At 43.8% G+C, this 26141-nt stretch overlaps 1 protein-coding gene across 2 annotated transcripts in view; it reads left to right on the plus strand.

Annotated features, from left to right (window-relative positions):
• Positions 1 to 8301, plus strand: part of TET3 (tet methylcytosine dioxygenase 3) — a 104971-nt gene extending 96670 nt beyond the window's left edge. For both annotated transcript variants that reach the window (XM_072766942.1, XM_025994527.2), the window contains one exon: positions 485 to 8301. In XM_072766942.1, the coding sequence (XP_072623043.1) occupies positions 485 to 2262 (1778 nt within the window). In that variant the 3' untranslated portion in view covers positions 2263 to 8301. The remainder of the gene's footprint in view (positions 1 to 484) is intronic.
• The last annotated feature ends 17840 nt before the right edge of the window (positions 8302 to 26141 follow it).

Below are 26141 nucleotides of genomic sequence, written 5' to 3' on the forward strand. Positions count from 1 at the left end.
CTCAGCCATCCAGACCCCACATTATCTTAACTTTGTCAGCACGGCGTCCACAGCAACGCCAGGACATCAGGGCCGGGGAGCCAGTGGCAGGAAGGTCCCATCTTCCCAAGGAGGAGCTGGACTTCTCTTCCAGCTAGTCTGAGCATCTGCAGAGTGTGCTGTGGCCTCAGGCATGGGGTCTGCAGTGGGGGTGGCAGCGATTGTGGGTGTGGGGCAGCTCTCCTCCCTCCTGAGCCTTGTCCCCGCAGAGGCTGGCACTCAGTGGGTGGAGCTTCACTGAGGACCTGTGGGGTGGGCCAGGGAAGGGAGGAGGAGGAGGAGCACTGTGGGGGGCCCTGGGCTCCACCAGCCACTCCTCCCAGGGCTTCAGCAGGGCTGAGAAACCCTCAGCAGAAGAGGGAGGTTCCATCCCCAGTCCTCTTGCCCAGGGCCTTTGTGGGATATGGTTCTCTCTGCTCCTTGTCCTGCCTCCTGTCTTCCCCAGGCCTGGCTCTGAAGGGTGGATTGCCCCAGCAAGGCCTGAAGCCCTCCCTCAAAGTTGAGCCACAGAACCACTTCAGCTCCTTCAAGTACAGCGGCAATGCAGTGGTAGAGAGCTACTCGGTGCTGGGCAACTGCCGGCCCTCCGACCCCTACAGCATGAATAGCGTATACTCCTACCACTCCTACTATGCACAGCCCAGCCTGACCTCCGTCAATGGCTTCCACTCCAAGTACGCTCTTCCATCATTCGGCTATTATGGCTTTCCATCCAGCAACCCCGTCTTCCCCTCACAGTTCCTGGGTCCTGGCACCTGGGGACACAGTGGCGGTGGCAGCAGTTTTGAGAAGAAGCCAGACCTCCATGCTCTGCACAACAGCCTGAGCCCGGCCTACGGTGGTGCTGAGTTTGCCGAGCTGCCTGGCCAGGCTGTTCCCACAGACACCCACCACCCCACTCCTCACCACCAGCAGCCTGTTTATCCAGGCCCCAAGGAGTATCTGCTTCCCAAGGCTCCCCAGATCCACCCAGCATCCAGGGACCCCTCTCCCTTTGCACAGAGCTCCAACTGCTACAACAGATCCATCAAGCAAGAGCCAGTAGACCCATTGGTCCAGGCTGAATCTATACCCAGAGACCCTGGTAAGATGGGCAAAACACCTTTGCCCGAGGCTTCTCAGAATGGGGGACCCAATCACCTATGGGGACAGTACTCAGGAGGCCCAAGCATGTCCCCCAAGAGGACTAACAGTGTGGGTGGAAGCTGGGGTATGTTCCATCCTGGGGAGAGCCCTGCCATCCTCCCTGACAAGCTCAGTTCTTATGGGGCCAGCTGCCTAACCCCTTCCCACTTCCCGGATGGCCAGTGGGGGCTGTTCCCTGGTGAGGGGCAGCAGCCAGCTCCCCAACCTGGAGGACGGCTTCGAAGCAAACCGTGGAGCCCCTGCAAGTTTGGGAACACCACCTCGGCCTTGGCTGGGCCCAGCCTGACTGAGAAGCCTTGGGGGGTCGGGGCTGGAGATTTCAACTCTGCCCTGAAAAGTGGTCCTGGGTTCCAAGATAAGTTGTGGAGCCCCCTGAAAGGAGAGGAGGGAAGGATTCCCACCCCAGGGGCAAGCCAGCTGGACAAAGCCTGGCAGTCCTTCAGCATGCCCCTGGGCTCCAGCGAGAAGCTCTTTGGGGCCCTGAAGTCTGAGGAAAAGCTATGGGATCCCTTCAGCCTGGAAGAGGGGAGTGCCGGGGACCCCCCCAGCAAGGCCACGGTGAAGGAGGAGAAGAGTGGCGGGGCCGAGGAGGAGGAGGAGCTGTGGTCTGACAGCGAACACAACTTCCTGGACGAGAACATCGGTGGTGTGGCCGTGGCCCCTGCTCACGGCTCGATCCTCATCGAGTGCGCCCGGCGGGAGCTGCACGCCACCACGCCCCTCAAGAAACCCAACCGCTGCCACCCCACCCGCATCTCGCTGGTCTTCTACCAGCACAAGAACCTCAACCAGCCCAACCATGGGCTGGCCCTCTGGGAGGCCAAGATGAAGCAGCTGGCGGAGAGGGCCCGGGCGCGACAGGAGGAGGCCGCCCGGCTGGGCCTGGGCCAGCAGGAGGCCAAGCTCTATGGGAAGAAGCGCAAATGGGGGGGTGCCATGGTTGCTGAGCCCCAGCATAAGGAAAAGAAGGGGATTGTCCCCACTCGGCAGGCGTTGGCCGTGCCCACAGACTCAGCAGTCACCGTGTCCTCCTACGCCTACACGAAGGTCACTGGCCCCTACAGCCGCTGGATCTAGGTGCCAGGGTGCCAGGGAGCCAGCGTACCTCAGCGTCGGGCCCGGCCCGAGCTGCCTCTGTGGTGCTTTTGCCCTCACACCTGGGGGCGGGTTGGGGGTGCAGAAGTCTTTTTATCTATATATACATATATAGATATGCATATATATGTATTTATGGTCCAAACCTCAGAACTGACCCGCCCCTCCCTTCCCCCCACTTCCCCAGCACTTTGAAGAAGAAACTACGGCTGTCGGGTGATTTTTTTCGTGATCTTAATATTTATATCTCCACGTTGGTTTTTTTTTCCCCTCCTCCTTGTTTGGGGTGGGGGGGGCTTTTATTTCCTCTTGTTTTTAAAACTCTATCCTTGTATATCACAATAATGGAAAGAAAGTTTATAGTGTCCTTTCACAAAGGAGTAGTTTTAAATTCCATTTAAAATGTGTATTTATTGGATTTTTTAAAAAGCGACAATAGTAATGGTAAAGGATCGGCAGGAAAGGCCAAAAGCGCTCATTCCTGCCCAGTCGTGCTGGGCCCAGCGAGCCTGGCCCTCTTGGGAGCTGGCAAGGTTCTCTCAGCCATCTGCCCCTCATGAGCCAAGTGCAGATTGTAGCCACCCGGTCCATCCCTCCTGACAAATAGGCCTTCCCTTCAGGGGAGGGAGCCCTCAGGACAGCCTGTGTCCTCCAGTAGGATGGGAGAATCTGTAGAGAAACATCCGGGGTCCCTTTTCTAGTCACCGGCTTGGAGTCAGGGACGGGGAGGCAGGTGTTCCCCAGGCCAGGCACCTGAGATGCTGGCGTAGATTTCCCCAGAAACCAGGTTGGAAGTAGACCGCTTCAAGCTTGCTAGTCTCCACACTGAATCCTCTCTGTCCGTTATTTGTCAAGTCACACGATGTCATGGTTCCCTAGGCAGCACCTCCTGATGGAGCTAGAGTTGAGAGGCTCTTAGGAGCCGTTTCCACCGGGTTGACAAGCCAGTGAATCCTGGGCTGAAGGAATTTGAGTGGCAGTTTTTCTAAAAATGCCCCAAAGCCTATGCTGATACTGAAAAAGGGCTACTGTATCTCTAAAACAAGAAGTTGAACCCAAGCTGTGAAAAGCCAGCGTGGCCGTGTCGCTCGGCGCGGCGCTGTGCAGAGCCTGGTGCTGTAGTATCGTGCTGGGACTCGCTCCCCTGGCTCTTGGGCAGGTCGCCTCCTGCGGGAGCTCAGCACACCAGTGTAACAGCAGTTAATGCATCTCTCTCTATTCCTGGATTTCCACCTCCGACAATGGTGCAGGCCTCACAACCCAAGCCCTTACCCCCGCCACCCCCCACCCCCCCACCCGTGCTGTTGTGAGCGGGGCTGGGCTTGCACTTAGCGATTTTCAAATGCAGGAGTCAAACGTTTTCAGCAGGTAGCTATGATTTTTCCTCCCAAATTGGTGCCATTTCTCTATTGGATCATTTTCTCCCTCCCTTCCTTCCCTCTCCACCCACTTTAACTTCCCATTCTAAAATTCTGGTGCATTCATTCAGTTCTTTGAAATGAGAATGTGGTGCTTAATTTTTGCAACATTGTTGAGAGAGGTTGGGCCTAACTGGCGGAAGCAAGATTCATGGACAGCAAGTCAAACTTCCTGAGTGTTTGTTTTTTCTGTGGTATTAGCAGAATTTCTATCAGGCTACCCATGTGGATGTGTGTGGTGAGTGGGAAGCTTCAGCAGGACACGCAGAGGGGACCATGGCCACACAGTGAATGACAACCAAGCCCTGAGAGAAATGTCAGATATTTATTGAGCAGTCTTATTCAGATGTGGGTCTTCGTAAAACGAGTTTAACAATCAGATGACGATGCTAAAGGCAAGTTCCTGAGCTTCCAGGTGCCTTGTGTATGAGCTGAGAACCGAGCCGCTGGGTGTTTGCTGTAACTGTTCAGAAGCCCTGGCGGAGAGTCGCTGTAACATGTCCTGAGCATTTATGTGGTCTGGTTTTAACTGTAAATAGTGAAAGATTTTTTTAAGCACTTTTGCCTAGATTTAAACAGCAACTTGAAAAAAAAAAGTATGTTTTAACATGTCATTGTGGGAGAAATTGTAAATAGTAGCTGAATATTTAACGTGCTTTGTCTATCCTTCACTTTTACCATATTCTGTAAAGTTGCATTTATTTTACAGGACAAAAATGAAATATTATTGCTTTTGAAATAAATACCCAAGAGCTTATCAGGATTTAGAATTATTCAGAACTCAGATTTATAGGAAAACCTCTGACCTTCAGTTTGACAAGCTAAAGGAAGCAGAGTTCTTTAATAAGCATGCTGATTTTCTAGTTTTGAGGAAAAGTTGGGTCCTTTAAATGCTATTTTGCTTATCGCATCAGTACTTTTATGCAGGTCTCATTTGACTCCGTGCTTAGGTAGATGCGGGGGTGCCTTGAAAACTTCATTTTAAATGATCTTAAGCAAGAAATACAATATTTTACGAAACATTTTGGAGAATGTGACCGTCTGTATGACCCGGGAAAGCCCCAGGTTGGCTGTTGGTTTGGAAGGTCCCGAATGTAACCCAGGTGATTCGGATACTTGGCATGTGTGAATCTTCCTGATGTATGTTAAATATAATCTTTCCCTCGTCACCCTTTGGTAGCAAAGCCATCAGATGAAAGGAGAAACCGATACAAGCTCAAAGCATGTGATGTCTGTCCCGCGGCCCCAACAGCCTCTGGTCCGTAACTTTCTAGACTAGTGTGTAGGCTGCTGTAAGTTGAGTCAAGAGGCAGTCTCCATTGGATGTTCCCGTTCCCCTCAGAATGGTGTTTCAGAAATTAGGTGGTGCTGTTGCCATGCTTGAGTCCATGCTGATTTTTACACACTACATGTATAACCTACCTCAAATCTCAGTCATTAAAATTAGCATGCTTTAGACGTATATTTAAAAAGTAACTATGCACAGCTCCTTATTCCCCGCCCCTTGCTGCTGAAGGTTTCTTAAAGAGAAAAATCAAATTTTTATTTTTTACTGGCACTATCATTTTTTAAGTCCTAAAGATGATTAACAGACATTTTTATCATGAGAAGAAAAATAAAGCCATTGCAACTAACAAACCTAACAGCATGACCAAGTTGTAGAGTAATAATATAGCAACGAGAGATGACGGAGTCTTTGCGTCCTCTCCCCAGTGTGCCCTGTCCACAGACGCCATCCACATGCAGCGCGAATATCTGGTTCCCCTTTTGTTTGGTCTCCCCTGCCTTTTGCATGCAAGGAAAGTGCTTGCAAAATTCTGTGCTAAGAGATTTTTAAGATAAAAATCGCTTTGCGGCAGGTTCTCACAAAATAACTGGTGCTAGCTCAAGAACCCATTATCAGAAATCTTGACTAAAGTTGTTTCATGGATTTTGAGGTTTTGTTGTTTCTGGTGTTGTCATTTGGTTTGGATTTTTTTTTTTTTTTTTTGCCAGGGCCTAAATTTCCCACATGTTGGCTTTTGTGGGTCCTGCTTGCCCTCTCGCTGGGGTGACCATGGTGTGTGTGGAAAGAGCTCATACCCTGCCCCTTCTTGGTCCTTCCACCAGCCTCTTTTGGAAATGGTAGCTTGCAGAGCAAGGGATTTTTAAAGTGCTAAAGCAAGGAAAGGAGCAGAGCTCAAGTGCTTTGTATGGAACAGCACTAGATGTGTGAGGACAGTTGATGAGTAGATGGTGATCTGATTTCATGGAGGAAAAAATGCAGTCAGACTTTGTGAAGTGGAAGCACCGCCAGATCTCAAACCAAGGCAACGCTGGTGGAAAGTTTAAGTGATACCCCTGACGTGCCTCAACCAGTCTCTTTTCTTTTGTTACTGAAGTGTGTTTTATGGACTAGGAAGCATTTTTATGAATTGAAATAGTCTAAATAAAATGGTGCTATGGTGTTTTAATGTGACTGTCCCTGATCCTGTCCTGCTGAGGTGCTATCAAGGTTCTGAAACCGCAACCAACCAAAAACAAGGTGGGCTCCAGTCTCTCTTGGCTTCCCCCTCTTCCCCTTTTGGTGCTGTCTCCTTAGACCTCTGTTTACCGTGCTAAAACTTGCTCTGAGCAGTTTTTCTGTTTCATTTGATTATTCTTCCCTTGGTGGCCAAACACAGGAAGGCAAGTTCTAAAGGCAGCTGGCTCCCCTGACTGTGAGGGGAGTGGGCCTGTCTGGCGTGGCAGGTGCTCTGGTTACACGTCTGTCCTCTCAGGCCTCACAAGAAAGAAAGGGGAATCTGATCCTCCTGCTGTTTCTACATGGCAGGCATTCTCATAGCGAGGACACACAGCTTCCTCCTCCAGCCCAGGGTGCCAGGTGGACACCTGTGAGGGTCTCCCAAGGCACTCGCATACTACGGCATCCTGAATGGACCTCCTTCCTCCCCTGGCCAGGGCCAGGGTGGGAAGCAGGCTCACTCCTTGGCTCCTCACAGCACTTGCCCCAGCGTTGCTATCATCAGTGACCCCCCTCCCACCCACCCTGTGTTCAAATAAAGGAAGGAGCTTTCTTTGCTCACTTGAGGCCACTGAGGCTGCTTTTTAGTTGGTGCTAATCTAAATTTCTTCTTGGGTCCACAGAAGTTGTTTGAAAAACGTAACAGGAAGCTCCATTTTGTGTCATCCACTGTCACAATAATTTTTTTAAATACCTCAAAAACAGGACATTGTGACAACTTCAGTGAGGTAGGTTCTGTGAGGGTCCGATACCTGCAGGTTGCCCATCTGATGACTTACTTGACCTTGAAGAATCCAGGGTCATTTTATTTTTCACTCTTCGGCAGTTAATAATGGCAGGCCATCTAAAGGAAGGCGTGTGGTTGACTTTATTTCATTTTCTTTGTAAGTTTTGCTCTCGAATAAAATGTGAATCTCCTAGGCCCATCTCATTGAGCTTTTTCAGGCATTGTTGCTGTCATTTGAAATGACTTCCTCAAAACCTACTTTGTTAGCCAGCGGCATCTGCTGTAGTACACGGCCAACATCGACATACCCTGGACCAAAACGTTTTGAGGTGCATATCCCAGCATAGGTTATACAGCCCCACACCCACGTGTGCATAGAGCATTTCCACGTGAGACTCCGTCTTGGCGCTCCCAGCCCTTCCTCCCGCAGAGCTGCCCCCAAGAGCAGAGCAATAGGCTTCTCCCCTGAGCAGAGGCTGCAGCACAGAAATGCAAGGCCGAACGTTGCTTTTGGCCTAAGGATCAGTGATGATTTGGCCTACTTCCTCAGTTGCTTCTATTCTGATATCAGGGATGCTTTTTGTAGTGGTATCATTTGCGCTCTTCTCATTTTGACTACCCGTCGTCATTCAGGGATAATTCATCACTATTCACATGGGGATTTAAAAAATACTATTTGGCTCATTTGAACATCCAAATTTTCTTGATTCCAGATTTTTTTTTCTTTTGAGGGGAAAAAGGAGGAGAAAAACAGGAGTGATGTCATTTCTTTTTCACATATTCTAATTATAAAAAGAAATAAGGGCAGGTCATATTGTGGCATATTAATGCATTAGACTTAATCTAGAACCCTTGTAGCTTTTTGATGTGTTTTATTTCTTCTCTCTTTGAATTCCTGTTTGGTTACTTGGCTTCCAATGGAGGTGAACTTAACAACCATACTTGAATATTCCGTCTTGACTTTGTAACTGTGGCTACTTGAAATGAAGTTTATCTGGGGTTGATGGATGAATGGTAGATTTTTGCAATGTCTCAAGGCAATAGGATGTGTATTATTAAACTGTAGATATTCTTAGTACAGTAAATTTATGCTGATAATTTTATTTTGTATAATTTTTACCTTTTTGTTAATATTTTTTCCTCCCACTTTATTGGTTTGCCTCCTGAGCTACCCCTCCTTACCCTCCCTTCTCCCCCAGTGTTTCAGTAAATTTAATTTAGGGTGCCTAGAAATTGCAAGTATGTATCCTTTTTTGATTTGTATTTTATTATAATTTACACAAACAACTGGGTTTGTGAACTGTATTACTCCTGGTATCTTTAAAATATTGTGGGTGTTTTAATAAATTTTATATTTATTTTTTGCACTCAAATTCAGAGTGGGTCCTTTTTTCCTTCACCAACCCAACCCTCCCCCCACCTTGAACCAGACCCAATTGTGCTATTTAAGGTTTCCTATAACCCTGCCATCCCACTGTAGGTTGTACATGCACCACTGAAGCCCTCACTGACAGCAGCGGTGGAGCCCGGCCTCGTCTCCTCCTGCCAGCTGCATAATGTCAAAGGCCAACAGTTTTTAGAGCTGCATATGCAGAGGCAAAAGAGATGGCCTTTTTCTCATCTATGTTTCTGCTTTTGTTTTTTTTTTCCCTTTTTTCACTCAGTTTGGAGACTTCCCTCCTCCCACCCACCCCCATTTAATGTTCACTTCTGATGTAATATTTGCTAAAGAATGGCTGAATTCAGCTTCATTCTGATGACCTGAACACTAGGTCTAGTAGGGAGAGCCACATAGAGAGCCCTAGACTTTGCTGTCCTTGGGAAGAGGTGCATATGAGGCCCCTTTTTAGTTTAGATTGCCAGGGCTGCTGCAGCAAAAGTGGTTCTAAGAGGGAAGATGATAGCAATACAGGCCTGCCTCAAGAAGCAAGAAAAATCTCAAACTGATCTTACAAGTAAAAGAGCTAGAAAAAGAACAAAAGCCAAAACCATCAGAAGGAAGGAAATAATAACAGATTAGAGAAGAAGTTATATAGAAACAAAAGGAACAGATCAATGAAACCAAGAGCTGATCATTTGAAAAGATGAACAAAATTGATAAACCTCTAGACAGACTCATTCAAAAAAACAAAAAAAACACAACTCACTAATGAAAGGAGAAATAGGGCAGCCCGGGTGGCTCAGCAGTTTGGCACCGTCTTCAGCCCAGGGCCTGATCCTGGAAACCTGGGATTGAGTCCAGTGTCAGGCTCCCCGCATGGAGCCGGCTTCTTCCTCTGCCTGTGTTGTGTCTCTGCCTCTCTCTCATGAATAAATAAATAAAATCTTAAAAAAAAACAACAGCCACAGAAATACAGTTGTAACACGATTATGACAACTTAGAAGAAATGGATAAATTCCTAGAAACACAACTCACCAAAACTAAAGGGGAAATAGATTTGTACAGAGCAATTACCAAAAATGAAATTGAATCAGTAATCCAAAAACTCCCAACAAACAAAAGTCCAGGACCAGATGGCTTCATAGAACTCTACGAAACACTTAAAGAAGAGTGAATATCTATTCCTTCTCAAACTATTCTAAAAAATAGAAGAGGAAGGAAAACTTCCAAATTCATTCTATGAGGCCAGCATTACCCTGATACCAACACTAAAGACACTACAAAAAGAATAAATACAGGCCAATATCTCTTGAATACAGAAGTAAAATTCCTCATCAAATATTAGGAAACCAACAATACATTTAAAAAATCATAAACCACAATCAAGTGGGAATTACTCCTAGGATGCAAGGGTGGTTCAATATTTGCAAAACAACATGATACATCACATCAATAAAAGAAAGGATAAAAACTATATGGCCATTTCAATTGATGCTGACAAAGTACATCCATTCATGATAGAAACACTGCAGAGTAAGTCTAGGGGGAATATGCCTCAACATAATAAAGCCCTTATGTCAAAACCCCACAGCAAACATCATCCTCAATGGGGAAAAAGAGTTTCTTGGGGCACCTGGGTGGCTCAGCGGTTGAGCATCTGCCTTTGGCTCAGGGCGTGATTCTGGAGTCCCGGGATGGAGCCCCACATCAGGCTCCCTGCGTGGAGCCTGCTTCTCCCTCTGCCTACATCTCTGCCTCTCTCACTGTGTCTCTCAAGAATAAATAAATAAATAAAATCTTTAAAAAAAAAAGAAAAGAGTTTTCCCCCCAAAGGTCAGAAACAAGGATATCCACTCTCACCACTTTTATTCAACATAGTACTGGAAGTCCTAGCCACAAGAAATCAGACAACAGGGATCCCTGGGTGGCACAGCGGTTTAGCGCCTGCCTTTGGCCCAGGGCGCAATCCTGAAGACCCGGGATCGAATCCCACGTCGGGCTCCCGGTGCATGGAGCCTGCTTCTCCCTCTGCCTATGTCTCTGCCTCTCTCTCTCTCTCTCTCTCTGTATGACTATCATAAATAAAAAAAAATTAAAAAAAAGAAATCAGACAACATAAAGAGCATCCAAACTGGTAAAGAAGCAAAACTTTCACTGTTTGCAGATGACATGACACTCTACATAGCAAACCCTAAAGACTATTTGTTTATTATTATTAATATTAATATTAACTAGAACTGATAAATGAATTCAGTAAAGTCACAGGATACAAAATCAGTGTACAGAAATCTGTTGCGTTCCTATACACTAATAACAGAAAGAGATTAAGAAAATAATCCCATGTATAATTGCACCAAAAACAATAAAATATCTAGGAATAAACTTAACCAAACAGGTAAAAGACTTATACTCTGAAAACTGTAAACACTAATGAAAGTCAGGAGAACACAAAGAAATGGAAAGATATTCCATGCTTATGGATTGGAAGAGCAAATACTGTCTATAGGATCCAAAGCAATTTTCAGATTTAATGCAAACCCTAACAAAATACTAATAGCATTTTTCTTTCTTTTTTTTTTTAATTACTTCTTTACTCATGAGAGAAACACACACACACACACACACACACACACACACACACATACAGAGAGAGAGGGGCAGAGACACAGGCAGAGGGAGAAGCAGGCTCCATGCAGGGCGCCCAACATGGGACTTGATCCCACATCTCCAGGATCATGCCCTGGACTAAAGGCAGCACTAAACCACTGAGCCACCCGGGCTGCCCCCAACAGCATTTTTCACCAAACTAGAGCAATCCTAAAATTTGTATGGAACCACAAAAGACCTCGAATAACCAAAGCAATCTTGAAAAATTTGGAGGCATCACAAATCCAGGTTTCAAGTTACATTACAAAACTATAGTAATCAAAACAGTATGGTACTGGCATAAAAATAGATCACTGGAAAAAAAAAATAGATCACTGGAATACAACAACTACATCAAAAGAGAAATAAGTCCATGACTTATTTGTCCATTGACTTTGTCAATCTTTGACAAAGGCAAAACATATGCAATGGGAAAAAGTCTTTTCAACAAATGGTGTTGGGAAAACTGGACAGCTACATGCAAAAGAATGAAACTGGACCACTTTCTTACACCATACACAAAAATAAACTCCTCGCTGGACATGGAGCCTTATACTTAAAGAAAAACCCAAAATGGATTAAGGACCTAAGTGTGAGACCTAAAATCATAAAAATCCTAGAAGAGAGCACAGGTGATAATTTCTCTGACATTGGCCATATGTTTTTTCTAGATAGGTCTCCTGAGGCAAGGGAAATAAAAGTAAAGATAAACTATTGGAACTACGGGGAAAAAAAAAAAAAAAACTATTGGAACTATGTCAAAATAAAGAGCTTCCAGACAACAAAAAATTGACAAAACAAAAAGACAATGTACTGAATGGAGAAGATATTTGCAAATGATATATCCTATAAGCGGTTAGTATACAAAATATATAAAGAATTTTAGGAAAGTCCGGCTGGCTTAGCGGTTTAGCGCTGCCTTCAGCCCAGGGCCTGATCCTGGAGACCTGGGATCGAGTCCCACGTCGGGCTCCCTGCATGGAGCCTGCTTCTCCCTCTGCCTCTCTCTCTCTCTCTCTCTCTGTCTCTCATTAATAAACAAAACTTTTAAAAAATTTTATACACCAAAAAATAATCCAATTAAAATGGGCAGAATACATGAACAGACATTTCTCCAAAAAAGACATACAGATAGCTAACAGACACATGAAAAGATGCTCGACATCACTTACATCAGGTAAATGCATATCAAAACCACAATGAGATATCACCTCACATCTGTCAGAATGTATAAAATAAAAAACACAAGAAACAAGTGTTGGCAAGGATGCGGAGAAAAAGGAACCCTCATGCACTGTTGGGGGTAATGCAAAGTGGTGCAGCCACTGTGGAAAACAGTATGGAGGCTCCTCAAAAAATAAAAAATGGAATTACCATGTGATCCAGTAATCATACTACTGGGTATTTACCCAAAGAATAGGAAGCCACTAATTTGAAAGGATATATGCACCCCTATGTTTATTGCACCTTTTTTTTTTACAGTAGCCAAATTATGAAAGTAGCTTAAGTGTCCACAGATAGATGAATGGATAAAGAAGACATGGTACATATGCACAACGGAATATTACTCAGCCATAAAAACGAATGAAATCTTGCCATTTGCAACACTGGTGGAGCTAAGGAGTGGAATGCGAAGTGAAGTAAGTCAGAGGAAGACAATTACTGTATGATCTCACTCACACATGGAATTTAAGAAACCAAACAAGCAAAAGGAAAAAAAAAAGAAACCAGGGAGGCCTGGGTGGCTCAGTGGTTGAGTGTCTGCCTTTGGCTCAGGGCGTGATCCCGGGGTCCTGGGATTGAGTCCTGTGTCAGGCTCCCTGCAGGGAGCCTGCATCTCTTTCTCTCTCTGTATGTGTTTCTGTCTCTCTCTCTCATGAATAAATAAAATATTTTTTAAAAAAGAAGAAAAAGAAACCAAAAGCAGCCTTAACTATAAAGAACAAACAGATGATTGCCAGAGAGGAAGTGGGAGGAGGGGGAGTGAAATAGGTGATGGGGATTAAGGAGTGCACTTATGTTGGCAGTATATATATTGCCAATCCTGGTGGTGGCTGATCTGTGAAAAAGGGGGAACTGAATGGAGGAAAAGACAGAAGGGACAGTGGAAGAGAGTCCCTTCCTACTTGAAACATCTGACTGAAATTGATTCGATATCTCAGGCTGACCACAAAGCCAGCAGTCCATAAAGACTTCAGCATTCTTTCTAATGGATGCCAGCGTCCTGTTAGGTCACTAGACAGGAAAGCTAATCTCTGACGGCATCTGAGTGAAAACCCAATAATCATAAAAAGGCTGCCAAATGATAGGCTCATAGATTTTCTTCTCCATTTTCTTTCACTTGCAAATAAACCCTCTGGAAATATCTGGGCACACAAGACACTCCTGGGATCTTCATACTCATTCACATGTTTTACAAAAGTAGGTAAACACAGTACCCTGTGTTTGGTAACCTGCTTCTTTTCATTTGACATTTTTGGATTGAAGGAGACCTAGTCCTGTCCCCTCCTGAGCCAGAGCCACTGTCCTAACAGCCACATTTCAGGGCTTGAGGAGAGGGCGGGGAGATTCCTGCCTCAGCAGGGCTGGCTGACTCACTCCTGGGTAACTATAATTATGCTTTCATCTCTTGTTATATAATGCCATGTTAAATATAGAAAAACTAGATGACAGAAGTTTTTAAAAATTATCTGAAATCCCACCACATATTGGTTGCAAACATTTTCTGAGTGTGTAAATATAAACATATGTATACAAAATTCTAATGAAATCATGCAGTATTGTTGTAATCTTTTTTTACTTAATGGATCTTTAAGTATCCAATAATACAGAACTACATCTTTTTATTTTTTTTTTATTTTATTTTTTTTTAATTTTTTATTTTATGATAGTCACAGAGAGAGAGAGAATGGCAGAGACACAGGCAGAGGGAGAAGCAGGCTCCACGCACCGGGAGCCCGACGTGGGACTCGATCCCGGGTCTCCAGGATCGCGCCCTGGGCCAAAGGCAGGCGCCAAACCGCTGCGCCACCCAGGGATCCCCAGAACTACATCTTTTTAAAGAGTTGCTGTCAGAAGGTGGAGAAGGGTCAGTAAGGTGTTTTCCAGACTGAGAAGGCACGAGCCCAAATAACAAAGCAAGCCCCTTCCGCACCTTTTACATGGAGTTTTATTCAAGGTAACTTACTGACAGTGGGCATCAGGCAGGTGGATGAGCCACACATTACACAGCTATTCTCTGCCCCTATCTGGACCTTAACACACAGCTTTTGTAAAACAAAGGAATCACTGTGATGAGGTCAAAAAGTAGTCATCTAAGTGGAGCACTCCAAAAGGAACGCTTCTTAATTCATTCTGTGAGGCCAGCATTACTCTGATACCCAAACCAGAGAAAGATACTACTAAAAAAAAAGAAAAGAACCACAGGCCAATACTTCCAATGAACATAGATGCAAAAATTTTCAACAAAGTATTAGCAAACTAAATCCAACAATACATCTTTAAAAAATCTTTCACCATGATCAAGTGGGATTTATTCCCAAGATGTAAGGATGGTTCAATATTTGCAAAACAATCAACATGATATATCAACAAGAGAAGGGATAAAAAACCATATGATTATTTCAACTGATGCTGAAAAAGCATTTGACAAAGGACAATATCCGTTCATGATAAAAAACCTTCTGCAGGTTAACGGGAAACATACCTCACCATAATAAAAGCCATTTATGAAAACCCATAGCTAACATCATACTCGATGGGGAAAAACTGAGTTCTTCTCCTAAGATCAGGAATAAGACAAGATGTCCCCTTCCACCACATTTATTCAACATAGTACTGGAAGTCCTAGACTCAAGCAATCAGGTAACATAAAGAAATAAAAGGCAACCAGACTGGTAAAGAAGAAGCAAAATGTCCACTGTTTGCAGGTGACATGATACTCTATGTAGCAAAGCCTAAAGACTTCACCAAAAAACTACTAAAATTGATAAATGAATTCAGTAAAGTTACAGAATACAATATCAGTGTACAGAAATCCGTTGTGTTCCTATACACTAATAATGAAGAAAGAGAAATTAAGAAAACAATCCCATTTAGAACTATACCAAAAAAACAATAAAATAACTAGGAATAAACATAAGCAAGGAGGTGAAAGACCTGTACTTTGGGGGCACCTGGGTAGCTCAGTGGTTGAACCTCTGCCTTTGGCTCAGGTCATAATCCCAGGGTCCTGCGATCGAGTCCCGCATCAGCTCCCTGCATGGAGCCTGTTTCTCCCTCTGCCTATGTCTCTGCCTCTCTCTCTGTGTCTCTCATGAATAAATACATAAAATCTTTTAAAAAAATAAAGACTGGGATGCCGGGGTGGCATCCCAGTCTAGCACCTGCCTTTGGCCCAGGGCATGATCCTGGAGTCCCTGGATCAAGTCCCGTATCGGGCTCCCTGCTTTGAGCCTGCTTCTCCCTCTGCCTGTGTCTCTCCCTCTGTGTGTGTGTCTCTCATAAATAAATAAATAAATAAATAAATAAATAAAATCTTTTTTAAAAACCTCCTAAAATATTTACATAAACTATAAAAATTTTCTAAATAAATTGTCAATAAGAACAAAAAGATCAACAAGATTTTACTCAAAAAAGTATGAATAAACAGGAAGACCAGTTATCTGAAACCAAAAAAAAAAAAAAACCTTTTATTGCACAAAGAACAAACGTTAATTAAGAATTCAAAGACAGCAATGAGTCCTTGCAAGCAAGACACAAGGGTAGACAGTGACTGCAATCTATTTTCAAAAAGATGGGCAGCCCCGGTGGCGCAGTGGTTTGGTGCCGCCTGCAGCCTGGGGTGTGATCCTGGAGACCTGGGATCGAGTCCCACGTCGGGCTCCCTGCATGGAGCCTGCTTCTCCCTCTCCCTCTGCCTGTGTCTCTGCCTCTCTCTGTGTGTCTATGAATAAATAAATAAAATCTTTAAAAAAAAGATTAAAAAGAATATCTCACCTACTCAACAAAACCAATATTACTAGATAATAGACCAAATAGTATCTATGCTGAAAGCATAATTGATGTGCAGAGAACAGAATAATCAAAGCAGATTAGCAAACAGCTATTTAACAGGAAGGAACATCCAGGAGGATGCACGAGGCCATAAAAGACCATAAGAATAGATGCCCAAGAGCCTCCTGAGAATCTTGAGAGTCCTCATAAAGGACACAGAATAAATGGTTCTGAATCAGTAATCAAAGGTCTGAAATATTCCGAATGAGGTCAGATGAGAACACATACCTCCAAGGCTGCTCCAAGGCACTACAGGCTGTGGCTCATTCCACTGAGAAGTGAGCGTCCTGGAAACTAACTTCCTCCTAATGACCTGAAGATGCATTTCTGCAAAGACATTTTGACTCTTCAGCATGTTCGCATTTGGAACCTGGAGCAAAAGCTGCTGCCCCACGTCCAGGACCCACTCATTCCACAGCTGCTGCTGAACACCTGACTCCTAGCAGCTGCTGTGCTGGGTGCCGAGCAAATGTGCCCAGGCCCACACAACCAAGCAGTTACATGTAAAACATATATATTTTTAAAAGATTTTATTTATTTATTTATTCATGAGAGACACACAGAGAGAGAGAGAGGCAGAGACACAGGCAGAGGGAGAAGCAGGCTCCATGCAGGGAGCCCAAAGTGGGACTCGATCCCGGGACTCCAGGATCATGCCCTGGGCCTAAGGCAGGCGCTAAACCTCTGAGCCACCCAGGGATCCCCTAAACATATTTTAATATCAATGTTTATCATATAATTTAATATCTAGTTACCACTTGTTAACAGCTAGTGTACCTTCATTGCTCTTTTTTCAGGAGTTTCCTAGCGTTCTTGTCTATTTATTTTTCTATACGAACTTTGGAATGAACTTGCCTAGTGTCAGGAAAAAATACTGTTGACACTTTTATTTGATTCACATTAAATTTATAAGTTACTTAGAACTGACGTTTTTATGTGGTTGAGTCCTTCTATACAAGAACAAGTTTACATTTTCCATTTGTCCAAGTCTGCTTGCCGGTCATTTGCAAATTAAAGCACAGAGGATGCAGGGCAGAGTATAGGTGAGGAGTCATGGGGATGAGGTTGGAGAAGACCCAGGAGGCAGTGCTGCAGGATGCATTACAAAGGGATGGGATTCTCTGGGGTTGGCAGAAGAGCGACTCACAAGGAGCCATGCCCCCTGGGAAGCACCCACCGAGGCATCAGTTTGACCTCAAACCACACAAAGTGGGAAATTGGTATTCTTGAAAAATACACCTCATTTGTCAGGGAAGAGACAGAGATTGAACTTAGCTATGCAGAGCAACTCAGGATCTTTTGAAGAAATACCATCCTAAAAAAGAAGTCGGAGGAGGAAGAAGCGTATGCGTACACATCATGGAAAGCTTTCCCTTCCACCCTGTGAGTTGAGTGAGTGACCCCGTAGGGCAGCCCTAACTGACCTGCCAGAACTTGACCTCACAGATCACCGTGGAGTGAGCGGCCTATGGTCAGGACCTGCGCAGGAGTGCAAATCGCACTGTCATGATACACGGAAGACAGATGCTCCCTGGAAGCAACTTAAATCGGTTAAAAGACAACGTCAGCAAGACTGCAAAAAGACTGGCAGAGCACAGCAGTGTTCTGAGAAAATGATGCCGACAGGAATGTTTTACAAAGTAGATGGTGAGGGGCACATGGGTGGCTCAGCGGTTGAGCATCTGCCTTCAGCTCAGGTCATGATTCTGGAGTCCTGGGGTCGAGTCCCTGCATTGGGATCCTGCAGGGTGCCTGCTTCTCCCTCTGCCTGTGTCTCTGCCTCTCTCTCAAATAAACAAACAAACAAATAATCTTTAAGAAAAGATGGTGAAAAGGCACACCAATAAGCTTGAACGTGTTGCCAATGACAGAGGACAGCAAAGCAGAATAGGCATCAATTCTCCAAGAAATACCACCATGAACTGTGTGACTATTACCATCTTCAGAGTTCCAACATCTTGCAGAAAATACAAAAGGTGGAGGCAAGGGGGAGAGTGAGAACGAGAGAATCAATGAAGATGTACAGAGATTGACTGATGGGCAATAGCAATCCATGAAAAGTTCTCAGACGTAACAGGAAAGGCCGCTGAATCAGTGATCGGGAAAATGTCACAGCTGGTAATAGAAATGTCAGATCAGAGTTTGAGCCTCACAGAGACATCTGAGGATGACACTCAAGCAAAGAAGTGTACTGTGTCTGAGAACAGTCTTTCAAATTCCAGAAAGGCAACCCAGAGGTCAAATCTGTTAGCATATCCAAAAAGGAGTTATGGCTATTCAGAACAATAAATAAGTCTCCTGAACAGAAAAAGGAACTCAGTGTTTCATGATCTTCAAATTCCAAATTCTCTGCTTCAAAAAGCCTCAAGTACAGGTGATGCAATGCCAGAGGATTTCAATAATCTTCCACCTCAACAAAGAAGGAAGAAGCTATAAAAGAAAGTCAATGAATTAAATAAAGAAATCCAGATGGAGATGGATCACAAATGTTGGAGAGGATGTGGAGAAAGGGGAACCCTCTTGCACTGTTGGTGGGAATGTGAACTGGTGCAGCCACTCTGGAAAACTGTGTGAAGGTTCCTCAAAGAGTTAAAAATAGATCTGCCCTACGACCCAGCAATTGCACTGTTGGGGATTTACCCCAAAGATACAGATGCAATGAAACGCCAGGACACCTGCACCCCGATGTTTCTATCAGCAATGGCCACAATAGCCAAACTGTGGAAGGAGCCTCGGTGTCCATCGAAAGATGAATGGATAAAGAAGCTGTGGTCTATGTATACAATGGAATATTACTCAGCCATTAGAAATGACAAATACCCACCATTTGCTTCAACGTGGATGGAACTGGAGGGTATTATGCTGAGTGAAGTAAGTCAATCGGAGAGGGACAAACATTATTTGGTCTCATTCATTTGGGGAATATAAAAAATAGTGACAGGGAATAAAGGGGAAAGACGAAAAAATGAGTGGGAAATATCAGAAAGAGAGACAGAACATGAGAGACTCCTAACTCTGGGAAATGAACTAGGGGTGGTAGAAAGGGAGGTGGGTGGGGGGTGGGGGTGACTGGGTGACGGGCACTGAGGGGGGCACTTGACAGGATGAGCACTGGGTGTTATTCTATATGTTGGCAAATTGAACATCAATAAAAAATAAATTTATTATATAAAAAAAGATGGCATGAAGATGATCATAGAAGAATGATTCTCTAAAGACTCCTCAGATAGGAGACTCAGCCATTTTGGGTCACAGATTAACAGAAGTTGCCCCAGATATAGAAGAACCATAACTAAATCTGGCTGGCTGAGGTTGAAGGCAGGCTCCCAACAGCAAAAGAATGGGCCTGACAACAGAGTAAACTGTACAAAACCCCCAAACCTCCAATAATGGTGCGCAAGCCTTGTGGGGGCACAGGTGGCAGTTACAGAGAAGAGCCAAGTCAGGAGAGTGAGGGGCCGGTTCTGGGCATGAATTTTCAGCGAGTCTGATGACGAGGAACCCCTGCCCACCGCAGAACTTATAAAGCTCTCTGCATAGTGAAGGGCAGAATGAAGCAGTCATCCCAGCAGCTGAAGCAGAATCACTGCACGGCTCAGAGGAAAATAAAGGCGCATCTGCACTGGGAGAAAGGAAAGGAACAGGGTTACATTCCTACTCTCTTTGTCAAAGTCTGTTTGCACAAAAACGCTAAAGGTGCCAAGATGTATATTTAGTATCATTTTTAAAACTTTGTAAAACAAAACAAAACAAAACTGAAATTGTTTCTCCCCACAACTGTAATTGTTACAAGCAGTTCTTCAAAAGACAGGATGGATGCGCCACAGTATATGTTTTTACGGACTCACATAGTAGGCTTTTAGGCACTGTACACCTGAGGTTCCCTCTGCTACTTTTTTTTTTCTAGTTAGACAAGGATTTTATTGCTTGAATACACAGACGCATTTATGCAACCAGGGCAGAAGCTGTGAATGACTCAAATTTCCATTTGGTGGGGCAGGGGGAGGACTCATCTGGCCTTACAATATCAAGCCAACTGGTGAATACAGCTCTTGATCAGAATTAGTCTGAATTTAGCATCCTTATCCTTTCTGTTCTTCTCAAAATGCTTTCAATTGGCAACAGCTTTCTTAATCAAACGGTAGAGGTCCTCAGGAGGATCAGGAGCAAGTCCTTTAGCCCTAAAAACTCTCAAGATCTTATTGCCTGTCGCAAAAATGTGCTTGTACAACACCACACAAGTCCCTCCAGATCACACCGATTGCCCAGGAACGTGCATGTGACCCATGACAGCGGCTCTCACACGGGAGAAAAAATCCCAGCTACTTTGAACTCTAATCCAGTCTCTCTTGCTAAGAAGTTTTACACTGAAAGCTGTCAACTGCTAATTTACAACTGTGCCATTCAAAATCTGATAAACCTTTTTTCTCTTGGCAGTATCTGTATACAACAAAAAAGTTGGGATTCCACCTCCTAACCATTGTTTCTGAACCAAGAAGGATAACGTCATGCAGGTGCAGAAGACCTCAGCTCTCTTATTTATATACAGTGTCTACCATGAATTAGACTACATCAGAATGTTACATTTTGTAACTTAATAAATTGACCTAAGCTAGTTTGTTAAATTTTCCCGTCATTTACTTAGGGGAAATCATGAACAAAATAAAGCCTCAGCTTTCTTGAGTAAAGAATGAGAAAATACTTATGCTGGCAATAAACATTTGTATTTTTCCTTAAATGTGGTTAAGATCATGGTCAATTCATTGTGATTATGCTAGCATATGTATTTGATCCCACATGACCAATTGAAATCTGGAAAAGTTTGGACAATTATCCTGTTGATTTTTACACATGACATCAGTTGACCTCCCTCAACAGAACTAACACAATAGATCAGATGTTCTCATGCTGTATAGACAGGTTTATATGCAAACAGTGCTTGTCTACTTCTCAACCATCTTGTTTCTGTTTTAGCAGGTTTTGTGGCAAGAGTAGGTGTGTTCAGCTCCCACTTCCCTAGTCTGGCCTATACAAGAGTGCAGTGTGGCAGTAACTATTGTCACACATGGACACTCAGCATATTGCTTCTCAAAGGGCAGATAAATCATTGGCGTCTTTAAAACTTTAGTTTCAAATTGACTGGGATTTTTAAAATGTAAAACATGTAAAGGCTCACTTTAGAAAATAATATGATTAACTTCAGCCAAAATAAAATAAAATTTTCTCACCAACTTTAAAAACCTGCCCACATAGGATTTGCATTCTTAAATTGGTACTGAAGCAGGAGGATGGAGAGTGAAATGAGTCCGTGCTTAGATAGCTACCAAGTCCAGTGTTTTACCATGTTCAGGAATGAGATCTACCCAGAGATCATGGAGAACCAGCTATTAAATTCAACGGGTCAGAAGAAAAGTGTCAGGTTGAGATGTTTTCCTCTCTCTCTCTCTCTCTCTCTCTCTGGAGAAATATTTATTCATGTCCTTCCTACTTTTATTTATTTTTATTTTTTTAAAGATTTATTTATTTATTCATGAGACACACACACACACACAGAGAGAGAGAGAGAGAGAGAGAAGCAGAGACACAGGCAGAGGGAGAAGCAGGCTCCATGCAGGGAGCCCAGTGTGGGACTTGATCCCAGGACTCCAGGATCACGCTGTTGGCCAAAGGCAGGCGCTGAACTGCTGAGCCACCCAGGGATCCCCAAGTTCTCTTTTTTCATGTATTGTATCAAGAAAATCAGCTGATCCTCAAATCATGAGTATTTGTTTTAATGAAACAAATGCTTGTCCTCACACAGCACTAGAAGATTCCTAGTTTCAGACATTAAACCAAATGAAGGGGAGACCAAAGATATAAGAAATCTGACCTTCCTATACCAGATGATAAGCTCATTTTCAAACTGTTAGCTATGAGAGGAAGCAAAATAAACACCGAAAAAGCCTAAAATGGGGCAAGTCAACATAAGCTTCTAAAAAGCTGCCTTGAAAACATCCTGGTCTTTGAACTTTTTTTTTCTTTTGAGTTGTGCAAATCTGATTCAGAAAATAGCTCAGTTGGTTTGGACAGGGCGGGGCAGTTGGCTGTGTGCATACACCTATGATCATTAATTTATGCTGTAAGCCTCAGCTCCAAGAACAGAGGAAGATGTGGGGCAAGGATGGAGCAGCTTAAGACAGTTTGTATTTTCAGTTCCACTAATTGGTGCCTGAAGTAGTAGAAAAAGTACTGAAACAATTTCCAAGGCATCATAACTTTCGACTTCCACCCAAAATATTTTTCTGCCAACAGTTCTCTGTTAAATAAAAGAGGGACAATCTCAGCTTGTTTATAGTTTTCTTCTTTTGTTTCATAGGTTAGTAATTATACACTTTATAGGTTAATGATGTGTGTGGAAAAGACTTTCCCTTTTTTTAAAGATTTTATTTATTTATTCATGAGAGACACACAGAGAGAGAGAGAGAGAGAGAAGCAGAGACACAGGCAGAGGGAGAAGCAGGCTCCATGCAGGGAGCCCAACGTGGGACTTGATCCTGGGTCTCCAGGATCACACCCTGGGCCAAAGGTGGCGCTATATCACTGAGCCACCAGGGCAGCCCTGGAAAAGCCTTTCCTACCTAACCTTGTTTATAAATCTACCAAACCTCACCCAAGACAATGCCCTCCTTTAAACCTATCCTGTCCAGATTAAGCTGCTACTTTCTGATGCCTCTAACTCAGGGTACTTGTTTTATTTTTAATAATGCCAGTGTATTTTCTTGGTGTGGTGTCTTAAGGTGTGACTATTTAATGTTTGCCAAAATGTTTAGAACAAAGTAATATTCTTTTTTTCTTTTCTTTTTATTTTATTTACTTGAGAGAGAGAGAAAAAGAGAAAGCATGATCCAGGGAGGGGCAGTGGGAGAGGGAGAAGCAGACTCCCCACTGAGCAGGGGTCCTGATGGGGAGCTCCATCTCAGGACCCTGGGATCATGACCTGAGCAGAAGGCAGACATTTAACTGACTGAGCCACTCAGGCACCCCTAGAGTAACTTTCAATTGGCCAACCAGATGATGACTTCTCTTGTAGTTTTGTTTTTGTTATAAAAATTGCTTTCTATAGCAAAAAAATAGTAAATAGATATGCAAACAATTAAGAGAAAGGAATCCAAGTATATCACTAAAAGAGCCAGCAAACTGTGAGAGAAGAGGGCAAGAGAATAAAGGAAAAGAGGAACTACAAAAACAACCATAAAACAAGTAACAAAATGGCAATACCTACATTCTTATCGATAATTTTTTTTTGTTTTTGTTTTTTTTAAATTTATTTATGATAATCACAGAGAGAGAGAGAGAGAGAGAGAGAGGCAGAGACACAGGAGGAGGGAGAAGCAGGCTCCATGCACCGGGAGCCCGACATGGGATTTGATCCCAGGTCTGCAGGATCGCGCCCTGGGCCAAAGGCAGGCGCCAAACCGCTGCGCCACCCCGGGATCCCCCTCGATAATTATTTTGAATGTAAATGAAATAAACACTCCAATCGAAAGACATAAAGTGACAGAATGGATAAAAAAGCAAGACCCATCTATATGCTGCCTACCAGAGACTCATGTCAGACCTAAAAACACCTGCAGATTGGGCGGTCCAGGTGGCTCACCGGTTTAGCGCCACCTTCAGCCCAGGGTGTGATCCTGGAGACCCAGGATCCAGTCCTGCATTCCGGCTCCCTGCATGGAGCCTGCTTCTCCCTCTGCCTGTGTCTCTGCCTCTCTCTCTCTCTCTCTCTCTGTATCTCTCATGAATAAATAAGTAAAATCTTTTAAAAAATAATAAACGAAGTAGAAACTAAAATACAATAGAACAGATCAATGAAACCAGAAGTTGGTTCTTTGAAAAGATCAACAAAACTGATATGATTAAATCAGTTAAATCTAATTTAACCAGACTCATTGAGAGAGAGAGAAAGAGAGAAAACTCAAACAAAATCAGAATAAAAGAGGAGAAATAACAATCGACACAACAAAAATACAAAGAATTATAAGAGGATATTATGAAGGGGCACCTGGGTGGCTCAATGGTTGACTGTCTGCCTTTGGCTCAGGTCATGATCCCAAGATGCTGGGATGAAGTCCCACATCTGGATCCCTCCCTCTGCCTGTGTCTGCCTCTTTCTCTCTGTCTCTCATGAATAAATAAATAAAATCTTAAAAAAAAAAAAACCCAAACAGCCAAAGCAATCCTGAAAAAAAGAGCAAAACTGGTGGAATCGCAATCCAGATTTTAAGATATACTACAAAGGTATGATGAGCAAAACAGTATGGCACTGGCACAGAAACAGATACATTAAATTAAAAATGATCCAGTAATTCCACTACTGGGTATTTACCCAAAGAATAGGAAAATACTAGTCTGTTTTTTTTAATTTTTTATTTATTTATGATAGTCACACAGAGAGAGAGACAGAGAGGCAGAGACACAGGCAGAGGGAGAAGCAGGCTCCATGCACCGGGAGCCCGATGTGGGATTCGATCCCGGGTCTCCAGGATCGCACCCTGGGCCAAAGGCAGGCGCCAAACCGCTGCGCCACCCAGGGATCCCGGAAAATACTAGTCTGAAAAGATATATGCCCTCCTGTGTTTATTGCAGCATTATTTACAGTAGCCAAATTATGGAAGCAATTCAAGTGTCCACAGATAGATGAATGGATAAAGATGTGGTGTGTATATGCACATGTGCACATGTGCGTGCATGTGCACACACCACACACCATGGAGTATTGCTTAGCCATGAAAAAGGATGAAATCTAGAGAATGTGAATGAATCTAGAGAATATAATGTGACTTATATGATAGATACCTAGAATCTATGTGAATGAATCTAGAAAACATAATGCTAAGTGATGTAAGTTGGAGAAAGACATTGGACAGTCACGTGCAGAAGAATGAAACTAGGGATCCCTGGGTGGCGCAGCGATTTGGCGCCTGCCTTTGGCCCAGGGCGCGATCCTGGAGACCCGGGATCGAATCCCACGTCGGGCTCCCGGTGCATGGAGCTTGCTTCTCCCTCTGCCTGTGTCTTTGCCTCTCTCTCTATCTCTCTCTGTGACTATCATAAAAAAAAAAAAAAAAAAAAAAAAAAGAATGAAACTAGACCATTCTCTTACACCAGACACAAAGATACACTCAAAATGGATGAAAGATCTAAATGTGAGACAAGAATCCATCAAAATCCTAGAGGAGAACACAGGCAACACCCTTTTTGAATTTGGCCACAGCAACTTCTTGCAAGATACATCCATGAAGGCAAGGGAAACAAAAGCAAAAATGGATTATTGGGACTTCATCAAGATAAAAAGCTTCTGCACAGCAAAAGAAACTGTCAACAGAACTAAAAGACAACCTACAGAATAGGAGAAGATATTTGCAAATGACGTATCAGATAAAGGGCTAGTATCCAAGATCTATAAAGAACTTATTAAACTCAACAGCAAAGAAACAAACAATCCAATCATGAAATGGGCAAAAGACATGAACAAAAATCTCACAGAGGAAGACATAGACATGGCCAACAAGCACATGAGAAAATGCTCCGCATCACTTGCCATCAGGGAAATACAAATCAACACCACAATGAGATACCACCTCACACCAGTGAGAATGGGGAACATTAACAAGGCAGGAAACCACAAATGTTGGAGAGGATGTGGAGAAAGGGGAACCCTCTTACACTGTTGGTGGGAATGTGAACTGGTGCAGCCACTCTGGAAAACTGTGTGGAGGTTCCTCAAAGAGTTAAAAATAGACCTGCCCTATGACCCAGCAATTGCACTGCTGGGGATTTACCCCAAAGATGCAGACGCAGTGAAACGGCAGGACACCTGCACCCCGATGTTTCTAGCAGCAATGGCCACAATAGCCAAACTGTGGAAAGAGCCTCAGTGTCCATGAAAGATGAATGGATAAAGAAGCTGTGGTCTATGTATACAATGGAATATTACTCAGCCATTAGAAACAACGAATACCCACCATTTGTTTTGTCATGGAGGGACCTGGAGGGTATTATGCTGAGTGAAATAAGTCAATCGGAGAAGGACAAACATTATTTGGTCTCATTCATTTGGGGAATATAAAAAATAGTGAAAGGGAATAAAGG

Source organism: Vulpes vulpes, chromosome 8, assembly GCF_048418805.1.
Source record: "Vulpes vulpes isolate BD-2025 chromosome 8, VulVul3, whole genome shotgun sequence".
Taxonomy (NCBI): Eukaryota; Metazoa; Chordata; class Mammalia; order Carnivora; family Canidae; genus Vulpes; species Vulpes vulpes.